This window comes from Schistocerca americana, chromosome 1, assembly GCF_021461395.2.
Source record: "Schistocerca americana isolate TAMUIC-IGC-003095 chromosome 1, iqSchAmer2.1, whole genome shotgun sequence".
NCBI lineage: Eukaryota > Metazoa > Arthropoda > Insecta > Orthoptera > Acrididae > Schistocerca > Schistocerca americana.
The window spans coordinates 86772868-86788287 of NC_060119.1; the positions used below are offsets into that span (position 1 = coordinate 86772868).

Below are 15420 nucleotides of genomic sequence, written 5' to 3' on the forward strand. Positions count from 1 at the left end.
GAGGATAATGGAATGTAGTCGAATCAAGTCGGGTGATGCTGAGGGCATTAGATTAGGAAATGAGACACTTAAAGTAGTAAAGGAGTTTTGATATTTGGGGACCAAAGTAACTGATGATGGTCGAAGTAGAGAGGATATAAAATGTGGACTGGCAATGGCAAGGAAAGCGTTTTTGAAGAAGAGGAATTTGTTAACATCGAATACAGATTTAAATGTCAGGAAGTAGTTTCTGAAAGTATTTGTATGGAGTGTAACCATGTATGGAAGTGAAACGTGTACGATAAATAGTTTGGACAAGAATAGAAGCTTTCGAAATGTGGTGCTAAAGAAGAATGCTGAACATAGATGGGTAGATCATATAACTAATGAGGAGGTATTGAATAGGATTGGGGAGAAGAGGAGTTTGTGGCACAACTTGACTAGAAGAAGGGATCGGTTGGTAGGACATGTTCTGAGGCATCAAGCGATCACCAATTTAGCATTGGAGGGCAGCGTGGAGGGTAAAAATCATAGAGGGAGACCAAGAGATGAATACACTAAGCAGTTTCAGAAGGATGTAGGTTGTAGTTGGTACTGGGAGATGAAGAAGCTTGCACAGGATAGAGTAGCATGGAGAGCTGCATCAAACCAGTCTCAGGACTGAAGACCACAACAACACCAACAATACATGTTGTGACGGGTATAGGTGCAGATATTTTTGCGGTACCTTAATATGAACACACATAAGTGTGTTTGGTGTTCTTTCTCTGTGCCGAACAGTTTTCCCACAAACACGTCACACACTTTACAAGCATGGCCGTAACTAAGTAGACTACGTTTGTCAGTACAGACTACTCGATCCGCGTCAGCGTGTCCACACTTCACCACCGGACCTGCTGCGCAGGGTAAAATAAGCAAATGTGCTTGGAGGTACTAACAAACCTAAAACCACATCACTCCTAATAGCTACAATTATTAGTCATCAAATGATGTAAATATTGATGTCGTATTGTTCAGTACACCATTATACCCTGTATTTAAATTTACATCTGATTTTGACAGATTTTCCTTTTTCAGAAACGCTTTTCTTACTGTAGCCAATCTGCATTTCTACTTAAGCCATCATCATTTAGTTTACTGCCGATCGAGATGGTGTAGTAATTACTACGATGGACTCAAATTCAGCAGGACGACTGTTCAAATCCACGTTAACCCAGTTACAGGTTTCTCGTGATTTGCTTGAGTCGACCTAGGCATATATAGGGATGGTTCCTTTGCAAGTGTACGGCCGATTTCCTTCCCCATCTTTGGAACAATCCGAGCTTGTGCTCCTTCCTAATGACCTCGATGTACGTTCAACACTAATTTTCCTCTCTTTCTTTCTAGTTTCCTGCAAAAATAGAAAAACTCATTTATTACTCTTAGCGTCTCTGACAGAATTACATTGTCAGTAGCAAACTTTAGTGTTTATTTCTCGTCCCTAACTTTGATTTCCATTTTAGATTTCTTATTGGATTCCTTTGCGACTTGTTGAGTGTACAGATTGAATAACGTCGAGAACACGCTACAACCATACCTTCCTCTCTTCACATCTACTATTTTCATGTCCAGCGAATCTCTACACTGAGATGACAAGTCATAGTATAGCGGAATGAACATATACAGAAGGCGGTAGTATCGCATATAAAAGAACAGTGCACTGACGGCGCTGTAATTTATGCTCAGGTGACTAATGCGAAAAGTTTTCCGACGTGATTACTGCCTCACGACGGAAATTAACAGACTTCGAACGCTGAATAGGCAGTTGAAGCTAGACGCCTTGGACAGTCCATCTCTGAAATCGTTAGAGAATTCAATGTTCCGAGATCCACAGTGTCAGGAGTGTGCCGAGACACTACCCAATTTCAGGCATTGTCTCTCACCACGGACAACGCAGTGGCCGACGACCTGCGCTCAAAGACCGAGAGCAGCGGTGTTTGCGAAGCGCTGTCGGTGCTGACAAACAAGACTTAAATTCCATGACTCAGGATATTGATAATTTGAAAATCATAGTTAAGGACGTGCCAGATCAGATACGTAAGTTAAGTGAAAATTTCAATGCTATGAGTGCACAGCAAATCGAGCTCAATACAAAAATACAGGAAGCTGTAAATCAAGTTGAGGACATGACAAAACAGCAGTTTGAGGACTTTCTAGAAGAAAAAGGCACACGCATAAACTGTACTCTAGAAACAGAGTTACAAAAAGCAAAAAGTAACACAATTGAACAGGTATACACTACACAAAACACATCTGTAGTTAAGCTGCAAACTGACATAGGACAGATACAGAAAACTTTGACACAGGACCTACCAGGCTGGCAGAATCAAATAGCCGAACAACTTCACAGGGAATTTAGCACAATGAAAGACGCAGAAGAAGAGCTTGACAACGTACCCACAGGTAAGCGCGATGAATGTACGTGTGTGCTCACCAAATTATAAGATGTACGGTAACCAACGACACCGTGATGAAAGAAAGAAACAGCAGATAGCTGAACCCACTTCGTCATCAGTTTTGTTGGAAGAGAGTCTTATAAAACACCGGCAATTTCAAGTGTTTATCCCTGGAAAGAAGTCTGTGCAATTGGTAATTTTTATAAAGTCACTCAAAAATTTATTGCCTATAACGTGGTCAGAACAGCAAAAGATACTATATGTTACGGGTTACATCCAAGGCGATGGAATTTTATGGGCGATGGGAATGTCAGAAACTTGTCAGACATTAGAACAGTTTGAAAACGTGTTTCTTTCAAAGTACTGGTCACATGGCGTTTATGAGGGATTAAGAAAAGCCGTATTCACATCTGAACTATATTGTCAAAAATCTGGATCATTGTGAAAGTATTTTGAGACGTATTTAAATAAGACGAGGTTTTGGGACGAGCCAGTGACACACACTAACGTCCTACGCCTTCTGAAAGCTAAACTACCGCGTAATATTCGGGAAAAGCCAGTACGAGTACCCGAAAGCAATTTGGAGTATTTTATACGTGTCTTGGACTCTGTTCACTTAATTAATGAAGATGCGAGACAGAGCCACACCAACCAAAATAATTTCCGTAGCAGTGGTGGCAAACCAGCCTCCGCAGCGCCAGCCGTATAGTACCGCGTCAACAATGTAGCGTGCGCGGCTGAGTCACGACCAGCTTCTGTCGATCCCGGCGCAGCAGTGCATATGCCAGGCCCGAGTTCGGGAGGCAGTTTTAGTAGTAACTATAACCAAAATTCTAACCCAGGATGTAAAAAGAAAAGAAAACATGGCGGCAGAAACTACTCTGTCTACTCCAGTGACCGGAAACGAAATTGGAATAGAAACGATAATGAAATAAGTGGGGTAACGGTTACAGTAATTTTCAGCCTCAGTTTAGCAACAACAACACGGCTCACCCACGAAATGTGCAGTGGCGATACCCGATTAGTAATCAACCATATCAGTCCCAAGCACAAAGCAACTTACGCCTATAAACTCAGGGCAGAATCATGATTGGAATGCGCAACAGAGGAACAACACGTCCGGAGTGAATATTATAGAAGTGACAAACGAAACATCTACAAACAGTAATAATGGGGCGTTAAACTAAACATGGCCTCATTATGTTCCCCACTATTGGCCATGGATAGCCGTGGGGGGGATCCATGCTACCATAGTGGTAATTTGCTGAAGTACCAAGATGAAAAAAGGTAAGATGATCTCTATTACAAGACAAGCTCAACGCCGTAAGAAACACTTTGACAAACAGCTATATGGTGTTACCAGATTTTTGATTAGAGAGAAAGCATTACTTAAGACCCATGTGAAATCTTCTCCATTAGCCAAGAAAAACGCTAAGTGGCAAATAAGGTAGACTGGTCCGTACATTATTGTACATATTCCGCCTGACGGATGTTATTTACTTGCGTATCGTCACAATGGTAAATCAAAGGACCCTATGCACACAGAGACTTGAGGAAATTCTACCATGTTCAAATATCACACTTCACATCTATCTATGCACACAAGTGAAATAAGTAACCTATGGTAAAAAGAAAGAATACAATTAGGGTAAAGTAAGTATTTATGCAGCTACGTGAATCAGAGCATTTCACTATCTTTGGTTACATTTGTCAGTGACTGTGGACACAATACACAAGCAAGCTAGGACATACATATCAATTGATGACAAGCAGTGTTAGCACAGGGTGTACTTGGGAGGTTTGACAGAATAGTTTATGATCACAGTGGTATTTCAGTTTTAATTTTATGTACGAAGGATTCTGGAGAGCACAATTAACACAGACCTCGGAACAAAGTAGGAGGTAAGTTGCAGGAAACTGACCGGCAGAGAAATTAGGTAATGCCGAAACAAACATAGTTCTTTACAGGAGGCTTTCATCGGAATGCTACGAGACTTCAACTGACGATGAAAAGCTACTAAGTTACACTAATGTCACTACGATTTACGGTCGTCGTTATGAAAAATTACCAAGATCGGTGAGAAGTACACTGCTTGACGCTCAATAACACAAGAGATTTTTAATATTTTGGCTTTTCTTCGTCTTTAAAGTACTAAGAATCAATGTTGAGATTAGAAGAATACATACACTGATTTTCTCTTACGTTTATAATACAGGGTGATTCAAAAAGAATACCACAACTTTAGGAATTTAAAACTCTGCAACGACAAAAGGTAGAGCTAAGCACTATCTGTGGGCGAATTAAGGGAGCTATAAAGTTTCATTTAGTTGTACATTTGTTCGCTTGAGGCGCTGTTGACTAGGCGTCAGTGTCAATTGATGCTAAGATGGCGACCGCTCAACAGAAAGCTTTTTGTGTTATTGAGTACGGCAGAAGTGAATCGACGGCAGTTGTTCAGCGTGCATTTCGGGCGAAGTATGGTGTTAAACCTCCTGATGGTGGTGTATTAAACGTTGGTATAAACAGTTTACAGAGAATGGGTGTTTGTGCAAAGGGAAAAGTTCTGGACGGCCGAGAACGAGTGATGAAAATGTAGCACGCATCCAGCAAGCATTTGTTCGCAGCCCAGGAATTGGCTGTTCCCTCAGCTCGAACAAGAAGCACAACAATTCATATTTCAGCAGGATGCCGGCCGCGGTGGTCTAGCGGTTCAGGCGCTCAGTCCGGAACCGCGGGACTGCTACGGTCGCAGGTTCGAATCCTGCCTCGGGCATGGATGTGTGTGATGTCCTTAGGTTAGTTAGGTTTAAGTAGTTCTAAGTTCTAGGGGACTGATGACCACAGATGTTAAGTCCCATAGTGCTCAGAGCCATTCAGCAGGATGGAGCGCCACCACATTGGCACTTCTGTCCGTAACTACCTGAACGTCAACTACCCGAGGCGATGGATCGGCCGCCAGGCAGCCCGTGACAGAGCACTTCATCACTGGCCTCCAAGAAGCCCTGATCTTACCCCCTGCGATTTTTTCTTATGGGGGTATGTGAAGGATATGGTGTTTCGGCCACCTCTCCCAGCCACCATTGATGATTTGAAACGAGAAATAACAGCAGCTATCCAAACTGTTACGCTTGATATGCTACAGAGAGTGTGGAACGAGTTGGAGTATCGGGTTGATATTGCTCGAGTGTCTGGAGGGGGCCATATTGAACATCTCTGAACTTGTTTTTGAGTGAAAAAAAACCTTTTTAAATACTCTTTGTAATGATGTATAACAGAAGGTTATATTATGTTTCTTTCATTAAATATACATTTTTAAAGTAGTGGTATTCTTTTTGAATCACCCTGTATTTTATCCAATCTGAATTGAAGATATTTTGTGGAAGAAGTAAAGTAAGGAGTAACTAAGGCCACGTTCAATTAAAAAAAATTGCGCCCATACCAGTGATACCATGATGAACACACGAACATGAAAACATGTACAAACACAGACACAGACTTAGGAAGCAGTATAGCGTAAGGCAGCCAAGCTTCATGATCAATCTGTTGTTCGTATTACCTAGCGTTTTAATGTTCTATTTATGTGTGAATTTAAGTATAGTGATTTGTTTATTTATGTGTTTTTATTTAATTCTACTTGTTTTTGATGTGTGCACCATGCGTTGTTACAATGTTAGGTGACGGTAACTCGCGGGTAGTTACTGCAAATTTTTGCCTCATTTGGACACAATTTCTACAAGCACTTTTGGTGCATTCATTTCCTTGTACAGTCGTTTCGATGTATAAGTGCATTTGTAGCATGATCCTAAGTTAGGGAAGTGCTGTTGTTCTCGAAAATGTGTTCTCTTATGCCCTGTGAGATAGCATCGCGATCGCGAACTGTAGCACTAGAGGCACGTATTTTCTGACAGCACATTCAACTACCAACTTGTGTAATTATATATTTTGAGCAGTATGTACACAGATAATGCTTTGAAAGAGGATACAGGAGCAAATAACGAACGTGGGCATAAACTACTAAAAACTAGCCAGTGGTCTCATGCGCTACAGTTTCTTGAAAGGTAAAAACGAACAGAACCCAATGACAGTGAATTATTCAGTGAAAGTGATTTATTCAGTGAATGTGTCATACGCATAGAGGCGAAAGAGAATACGTTTTATACCACGAGCCTTCTACTTCAAAATAAATGAAACTTGATGAATCGAGGAAGCCTGCAACGGTACGGGTGTTTGTGCACTAGGACACTGTGCCGTTGCCAAGTTAAATAATACAGCGCAGCACTTACCTCCGTGCAGTAAACTTAGGAGACGCCCTGTGGGATCTTCTCACAGCCAAGGTATACGACGAGTTGAAGTAGGTGCAGTGGTTTCGTAAATACTGCGAACACTGTACAAAACACTTCATAAAGATGTATTGACCAGCACACGCGGAATCGCTACCCGGCGTTGGATGCACGGCTTCTGCACTCCAAACGGTACGTAGCGGGCTGCCAGGCTAATTGTTGTGGGTGTGGTTGCTTGTAACCGACACATTATTGTCGGCGTAATGCATGAGGACAATTTGAATGGAAAGCAAAATCTACCTTCAAATGGACACTCACCATAGTGCGAAGAGATATAGAGACACGATTTCCTGATCCACTAAATAAAGTCTTACCAATACAGCTCATGATCTACGTTCCACGCTACGAAATAAAAACGACACACATGTCCATTGAACTTAAGACAGAACAGCACCTATGTTTATGTAAATGTTAGTATCATAAAGAAGTAAACTATGGACTTGCATAAAATGTAATGTAACATTCGTGTATTTAATGTAGAGGACGATGCAGTAATTTTTATGTGTAGTATGTATGTTAATGTATATTTTGTGCATCCTACTGTATATGTTCTGTTTTCACTGTTAAAAAACAATAAATGTACAGTATACGAGAGAAATGAATGTTACAAGTGATTAGCTATGTGCCAGGGCCGGCACCAGAACTATATAAGCAAATTGGTGAAGAGAAATCCCTTAAAAGACACGAACAGTGCAATTCAAGTAGATATGTAAAGGAGAGAAAGAATTACCAGTGTATAAAGTGGTTGGGCTCATTGCCCGCAATTTGACATTTCTTCGGACAATTCGCCGAAGGGGGCAATGTGAAGAAACTTAATAATTTTTTCTTATTGATTAATGTATAGATAATTATTCGATTCTAATACCAAAGATTCATTTGAAAAGTGTTTAACACTGACAGACAAAAGAAGATTTACGCTCTTCGTTTATTAGTTTTAGTAATAGTTACCTTTCGTTCTTCTCATGCCCTGGTGATTGGACGTATAACGAAGTGCTCCGTGTTTTCAGGTGAAGTTGTGCTAAATAATGAAAGCAGCTTCTGAAACAATACGATTTTCTCATTTACGATACCACGGATTCCAGCTCCTGTAACCCTGGAAGATTATTATTCGCCGGCCGAAGTGGCCGTGCGGTTAAAGGCGCTGCAGTCTGGAACCGCAAGACCGCTACGGTCGCAGGTTCGAATCCTGCCTCGGGCATGGATGTTTGTGATGTCCTTAGGTTAGTTAGGTTTAACTAGTTCTAAGTTCTAGGGGACTAATGACCTCAGCAGTTGAGTCCCATAGTGCTCAGAGCCATTTGATTATTATTCTTTTAATTTTGTATTGCGAATTGAGATGGTGGCGACGATGAACACGACGGCTCTGCTCAACGATACAGGTACGTGAGTGTGTTCATCGCTAACCCTTCGTGGCCGCCAATGTCAATTTCAGTATTCACGTCATATTTACCGCGACATCCAGAACCTGCAATCTTTCTTTTTCATTCAGTTACGAAGTCCAATAATTTTCTTTCTCAGGTGAATAAATGCATTTTAACCACAATTCTTTTTACGCCCCACCCCCCCCACCCCCTCCCATGAACCATGGACCTTGCCGTTGGTGGGGAGGCTTGCGTGCCTCAACAATACAGATAGACGTACCACAGGTGCAACCACAACGGAGGGGTATCTCTTGAGAGGCCAGACAAACGTGTGGTTCCTGAAGAGGGGCAGCAGCCTTTTCAGTAGTTGCAGGGGCAACAGTCTGGATGTTTGGCTGATCTGACCTTGTAACACTAACCAAAACGGCCTTTCTGTTGTGGTACTGTGAACGGCTGAAAGCAAGGGCAAACTACAGCCGTAATTTTTCCCGAGGGCATGCGACTTTACTGGATGATTAAATGATGATGGCATCTTCTTGGGTAAAATATTTCGGAGGTAAAATAGTCCCCCATTCGGATATCTGTGCGGGGACTACTCAAGAAGACGTCGTTATCAGGAGAAAGAAAACTGGCGTTCTACGGATCGGAGCGTGGAATGTCAGATCCCTTAATCGGGCAGGTAGATTAGAAAATTTAAAAAGGGAAATGGATAGCTTAAAGTTAGATATAGTGGGAATTAGTGAAGTTCGGTGGCAGGAGGAACAAGACTTTTGGTCAAGTGAATACAGGGTTATAAATACAAAATCAAATAGGGGTAATGCAGGAGTGGGTTTAATAATGAATAGGAAAATAGGAGTGCGGGCAAGCTACTACAAACAGCGTAGTGAACGCATTATTGTGGCCAAGATAGACACGAAGCCCACGCCTACTACAGTAGTACAAGTTTATATGCCAACTATCTCTGCAGATGATGAAGAAATTGATGAAATGTATGATGAGATAAAAGAAATTATTCAGGTAGTGAATGGAGACGAAAATTTAATAGCCATGGGCAACTGGAATTCGAAAGTAGGAAAAGGGAGAGAAGTAAACATAGTGGGTGAATATGGATTGGTGGAGAGAAATGAAAGAGGAAACCGTCTGGTAGAATTTTGCACAGAGCATAACTTAATCATAGCTAACACTTGGTTCAAGAATCATAAAAGAAGGTTGTATATATGGAAGAATCCTGGAGATACTAGAAGGTATCAGATAGATTATATAATGGTAAGACAGAGATTTAGGAACCAGGTTTTAAATTGTAAGACACTTCCAGCGGCAGTTGTCGAGTCTGACCACAATCTATTGGTTATGAACTGTAGATTAAAACTGAAGACACTGCAAAAAGGTGGGAATTTAAAGAGATGGCACCTGGATAAACTGCAAGAACCAGAGGTTGTATAGAGTTTCAGGGAGAGCATAAGGGAACAATTGACAGGAATGGGGGAAAGAAATACAGTAGAAGAAGAATGGGTAGCTCTGAGGGATGAAGTAGTGAAGGGAGCAGAGGATCAAGTAGGTAAAAAGACGAGGGCTAGTAGAAATCCTTGGGTAGCAGAAGAAATATTGAATTTAATTGATGAAAGGAGAAAATATAAAAACGCAGTAAATGAAGCAGGCAAAAAGGAATACAAACGTCTCAAAAACGAGATCGACAGGAAGTGCAAAATGGCTAATCAGGGATGGCTAGAGGACAAATGTAAGGATGTAGAGGCTTATCTCACTAGGGGTAAGATAGATACAGACTACAGGAAAATTAAAGACCTTTTGAGAAAAGAGAGCCACTTGTACGAATATCAAGAGCTCAGGTGGAAACCCAGTTCTAAGCAAAGGAGGGAAAGCAGAAAGGTGGAAGGAGTATGTAGAGGATCAATACAAGGGCGATGTACTTGAGGACAATATTATGGAAATGGAAGACGATGTAGATGAAGATGAAATGGGAGATACGATACTGCGCGAAGAGTTTGACAGAGCACTGAAAGACCTGAGTCGAAACAAGGCCCCGGGAGTAGACAACATTCCATTGGAACTACTGACGGCCTTGGGGGAGCCAGTCCTGACAAAACTCTACCATCTGGTGAGCAAGATGTATGAGACAGGTGAAATACCCTCAGACTTCAAGAAGAATATAATAATTCCAATCCCAAATAAAGCAGGTGTTGACAGATGTGAAAATTACTGAACTATCAGTTTAATAAGTCACAGCTGCAAAATACTAACGCAAATTCTTTACAGACGAATGGAAAAACTGGTAGAAGCCGACCTCGGCAAAGATCAGTTTGGATTCCGCAGAAATCTTGGAACACGTGAGGGAATACTGATCCTACGACTTATCTTAGAAAATAGATTAAGGAAAGGCAAACCCACATTTCTAGCATTTGTAGACTGAGAGAAAGCTTTTGACAATGTTGACTGGAATACTCTCTTTCAAATTCTAAAGGTGGCAGGGGTAAAACACAGGGAGCGAAAGGCTATTCACAATTTGTACAGAAACCAGACGGCAGTTATAAGAGTCGAGGAGCATGAAAGGGAAGCAGTGGTTGGGAAGGGAGTGAGACAGGGTTGTAGCCTGTCCCCAATGTTATTCAATCTGTATATTAAGCAGCAAGCAGTAAGGAAACAAAAGAAAAATTCGGAGTAGGTATTAAAGTCCATGGCGAAGAAATAAAAACGCTGAGTTCGCCGATGACATTGTAATTCTGTCAGAGACAGCAAAGGACTTGGAAGAACAGTTGAACGGAATGGACAGTGTCTTGAAAGGAGGATATAAGATGAACATCAACAAAAGCAAAACGAGGATAATGGAATGTAGTCGAATTAAGTCGGGTGATGCTGAGGGCATTAGATTAGGAAATGAGACACTTAAAGTAGTAAAGGAGTTTTGCTATTTGGGGAGCAAAATAACTAATGATGGTCGAAGTAGAGAGGATATAAAATGTAGACTGGCAATGGCAAGGGAAGCGTTTCTGAAGAAGATGAATTTGTTAACATCGAGTATAGATTTAAGTGTCAGGAAGTCGTTTCTGAAAGTATTTGTATGGAGTGTAGCCATGTATGGAAGTGAAGCATGGACGATAAATAGTTTAGACAAGAAGAGAATAGAAGCTTTCGAAATGTGGTGCTACAGAAGAATGCTGAAGATTAGATGGGCAGATCACATAACTAATGAGGATGTATTGAATAGAATTGGGGAGAAGAGGAGTTTGTGGCACAACTTGACAAGAAGAAGAGACCGGTTGGTAGGACATGTTCTGAGGCATCAAGGGATCACCAATTTAGCATTGGAGGGCAGCGTGGAGGGTAAAAATCGTAGAGGGATACCAAGAGACGAATACACTAAGCAGATTCAGAAGGATGTAGGTTGCAGGAAGTACTGGGAGATGAAGAAGCCTGCACAGGATAGAGTAGCATGGACAGCTGCATCAAACCAGTCTCAGGACTGAAGACAACAACAACAACATTTCTTTGCTCGTCGATTCTTCCTGACTAGTCTCTTAAACATTAGCCTCTCTTCATCATTGCTAAATTGTGTTCTGAGTCTATATCTGCTCCTGGTTATGCCTTACATCCAATATCATATTTCGAAATCTCTTCCTGACCATGATGCAATCTAACTGCAATCTTCTCTATTTCCCGGCCTCTTCCAGGTACACCTCCTCATCTTGTGATTCTTGAACACAGTGTTCACTGTTGCTAGCTGATGTTGACTGCAGAGCTCAGTTAGTCTTTCTCCTCTCTCATTCCTACGACCAACCTCGTATTCTTCCGCAATCCTTTCTTCTACTGCCTTCCCTACAACCGCACCCCAATCCCCCATGACTATTAGATTTTCCTCTCCCCTTACGTATTAAATTACCCTTTCAGTATTGTTATACGCTTTCTCTATCTCTTTACCTTCTGCTTTCGACGTCGGCATGTATATCTCATCAATTGTGGTCGGTATAGATTTGCAGTCAGTTTTGATGAGAACGATCCTATCACGGACCTTTTCACAGTAACTTACTCACTGTCCTATCTTCCTATTCATAACGAATCCTAAAGCTATTGAGATAGAGTGTTCTGCCAGTAGTCCACGTCTTCTATCATTGCTGTTCGTGGCAAATAGCCGAAAATTTTACCATATTCTCTCAAGGCGATATTCCCGGGAGCCTTCCATACTTTTTTCGATATCTATATACGTTACCAAGATCCAGAGGCTCAAATCCGTAGTACTTATCTAGTAAAACATGCGCGTAATATCCGGTCTGAGGCATAAATGTAGTTTCAGCTGACGTTGGGGACACATGGCAAGGGTTTTATGTTCATAGGTCAAACGGATATCAACTGCGTTTTTTTAAGTAGGAAGCCCCCGTTTTTCGCTTTGTGATAGATGGCGCTGTAATAGTCACAAACATATGACTCACAAATTTAGACGAACAGTTGGTAACAGGTAGCTTTTTTAAATTAAAATACAGAACGTAGGTATGTTTGAACATTTTATTTCGGTTGTTCCAATGTGATACATGTGCCTTTGTGAACTTATCATTTCTGAGAACGCATGCTGTTACAGCGTGATTACCTGTAAATACCACATTCATGCAGTAAACGCTCAAAATGATGTCCGTCGATAGGGTTCTGCGGCCACCAAATTACGTTTTCCGACAGCATTTTTTCAGTAATAAAACTTTATGACCCACTGTCTCTGTATAACTGGCACTTCACGCCTATACAAATATGGCAGAAGTGGTACTGCAATAACAAAAAATGAGCTGAAAAGTGTCTTAAAATGCTTAAAAATAACTTAAAAAAACGACTGCCAAAAATTATGTATAACTGTATAGATTGTGAATTCAGTAAAATACCTCTAACAACATTTTTTGCTCTTTTATGATACAAATAATAATCCATGCATTTTCGCTGGATTGCGATCGATGAGCAAAATATCCAGAGCATATATGGAATGCCTTGCAACGTGCTGCTCAGAAGAGATCTCCACCCCCCCGTTCTCGTAGGAGATGAGGTACTGGCAGTAGTAAAGCTGTGAGGTAGCGTGGGTAGCTCAGATTGTAGAGCACTTGTCCGCTTCGACCAATCCACCTGTCATGAAATATGCTATTCAATACCGCTTCAACCGCACGCGAGCTATGTGCCGGACATCCATCATGTTGGAAGTACATCGCCATTCTGTCATGCAGTGAAACGTCTTGTAGTAACATCGGTAGAACATTACGTAGAGAATCAGCATACATTGCACCATTTAGATTGCCAGCGATAAAATGGGGCCCAATTATCCTTCCTCCCATAATGCCGCACCATACATTAACCCGTCAAGGTCGCTTATGTTCCACTTGTCGCAGCCATCGTGGATTTTCCGTTGCCCAATAGTGCATACTCTCCCAGTTTACGTTACCGCTGTTGGTGAATGACGCTTCGTCGCTATGTAGAACGCGTGCAAAAAGTCTGTCATCGTCCCGTAATTTCTCTTTCGCCCAGTGGCAGAACTGTACACGACGTTCAAAGTCGTCGCCATGCAATTCCCGGTGCATAGAAATATGGTACGGGTGCAATCGATGTTGATGTAGCATTGTCAACACCGACGTTTTTGAGAATCCCGATTCTCGCGCAATTTGTCTGCTACTGTTGTGCGGATTAGACGCGACAGCAGCTAAGACACCTAGTTGGGCATCATCATTTGTTGAAGGTCGTGGTTGACGTTTCACATGTGGCTGAACACTTCCTGTTTCCTTAAATAACGTAACCATCCGGCGAAAGGTCCGGACACTTGGATGATGTGGTCCAGGATACCGAGCAGCATACATAGCACACGCCCGTTGGGCATGTTGATTACAATAGCCATACATCTACACGATATCGACCTTTTCCGCAATTGGTAAACGGTCCATTTTAACACGCGTAATGTATCGCGAAGCAAATACCGTTCGCACTGGTGGAATGTTACGCGATACCACGTACTTATACGTTTGTGACTATTACAGCGCCATATATCACGAAGCGAAAAAAGTGGTCCAACTAAAACATTCATATTTCTTTACGTACTACACGAATATGCAATAAAAAATGGCGGTTCCTACTAAAAAAAACGCAGTTGATATCCGTTTGACCTATGGCAGCGCCATCTAGCGGGTCACCGACAGCACCATCTGGTTTCCCCCTTCAAGCTAGACAAGTTTCGTTCTTTGTAGTTTTTTCGTTTGACGCTTATTTCGTGAGATATTTGGCTCGGTCACTATCGGTGGACCACCCTGTGTAATATGGATATCAGTGGTCCCAACACACTACCATGCGGCACACCTCAAGTCATCTAACATCCCCCTGTCAAGGAAACCTCAGTCGAATCACAAATTTTATTTTATACTCCATATAATTGTATTTTTGTTACTAATCGTTTTTCTGGTACCAAATTCAATATTTATTGAAAATCAGGAGATACTGATGCAGGCGTACGTAATTCATGAACAGTATTTATTTCACTTTATAATGACACTGAGTTCGTTAGAAATCATGCATAGGAAACATAAGTAAAAACTACAGGCCCCAAACGCTTAAGAATGAGATTGAATGTCCAAATTGCGTCATTCTTAACGTAGTGCACTTATTAGGAAATTAGTGGTGGCACAGATGGGATGTAACTCACAATATTTATCGTTCAATTCTAACCACCGAATCGCCACAAGTTTACGTAAACGCAATGTGTACAACAGCTTTTAAGCACGAGTACGCTGCAACTCTGAAATTAACTTGCTTCAATAGAGCTGTAATAGCGGCAGTTAACCCTCTTCATTATGTCTTAAGTTGCTCACCTTAAGTCTCAGTATTGTAGACCCTATTAAACGTTAGACAGTTTCAGCAAAGTAGTCAAAGCCAAAAGCTATTTCTCGTATCACTAAGGATAAAACTTCCGTAACAGTTTCATAACAGCCTTATATCAACATTTTATATAAGAATTAAGGCATGCGTTTGATTTGTTAATGCAGAGAAATTAGGCTCAATGAACTACGTAAAAGTATCACATTTATTTCAAATACACTGTTTTCTCACAAATATACATTTTACTAACAATGATTATAGCTCAATGCTAATTGATTTAATACAGACATTGTATAATGAATTACAATCCTTTGTACACATTATGAAGAATTTCAGAAGCTGAAAGTACATTATTACAAAAATTATTCATATCTGATAATATTACTTTCTCTTTTAATACAAATGTGAAGGCATTTTGCATGGAATCGTCATGTGCTTACCAAGTTGCCTCGAATAGA

General features: G+C 41.2%; 1 protein-coding gene across 1 annotated transcript in view; it reads right to left on the bottom strand.

Moving 5' to 3' along the window:
- Positions 1-1361: 1361 nt before the first annotated feature.
- LOC124598367 overlaps positions 1362-15420 on the bottom strand; it is a 110018-nt gene continuing 95959 nt past the window's right edge. Inside the window, exon 9 of the mRNA XM_047135999.1 lies at positions 1362-1369. Within this exon, the coding sequence (XP_046991955.1) occupies positions 1362-1369 (8 nt within the window). The remainder of the gene's footprint in view (positions 1370-15420) is intronic.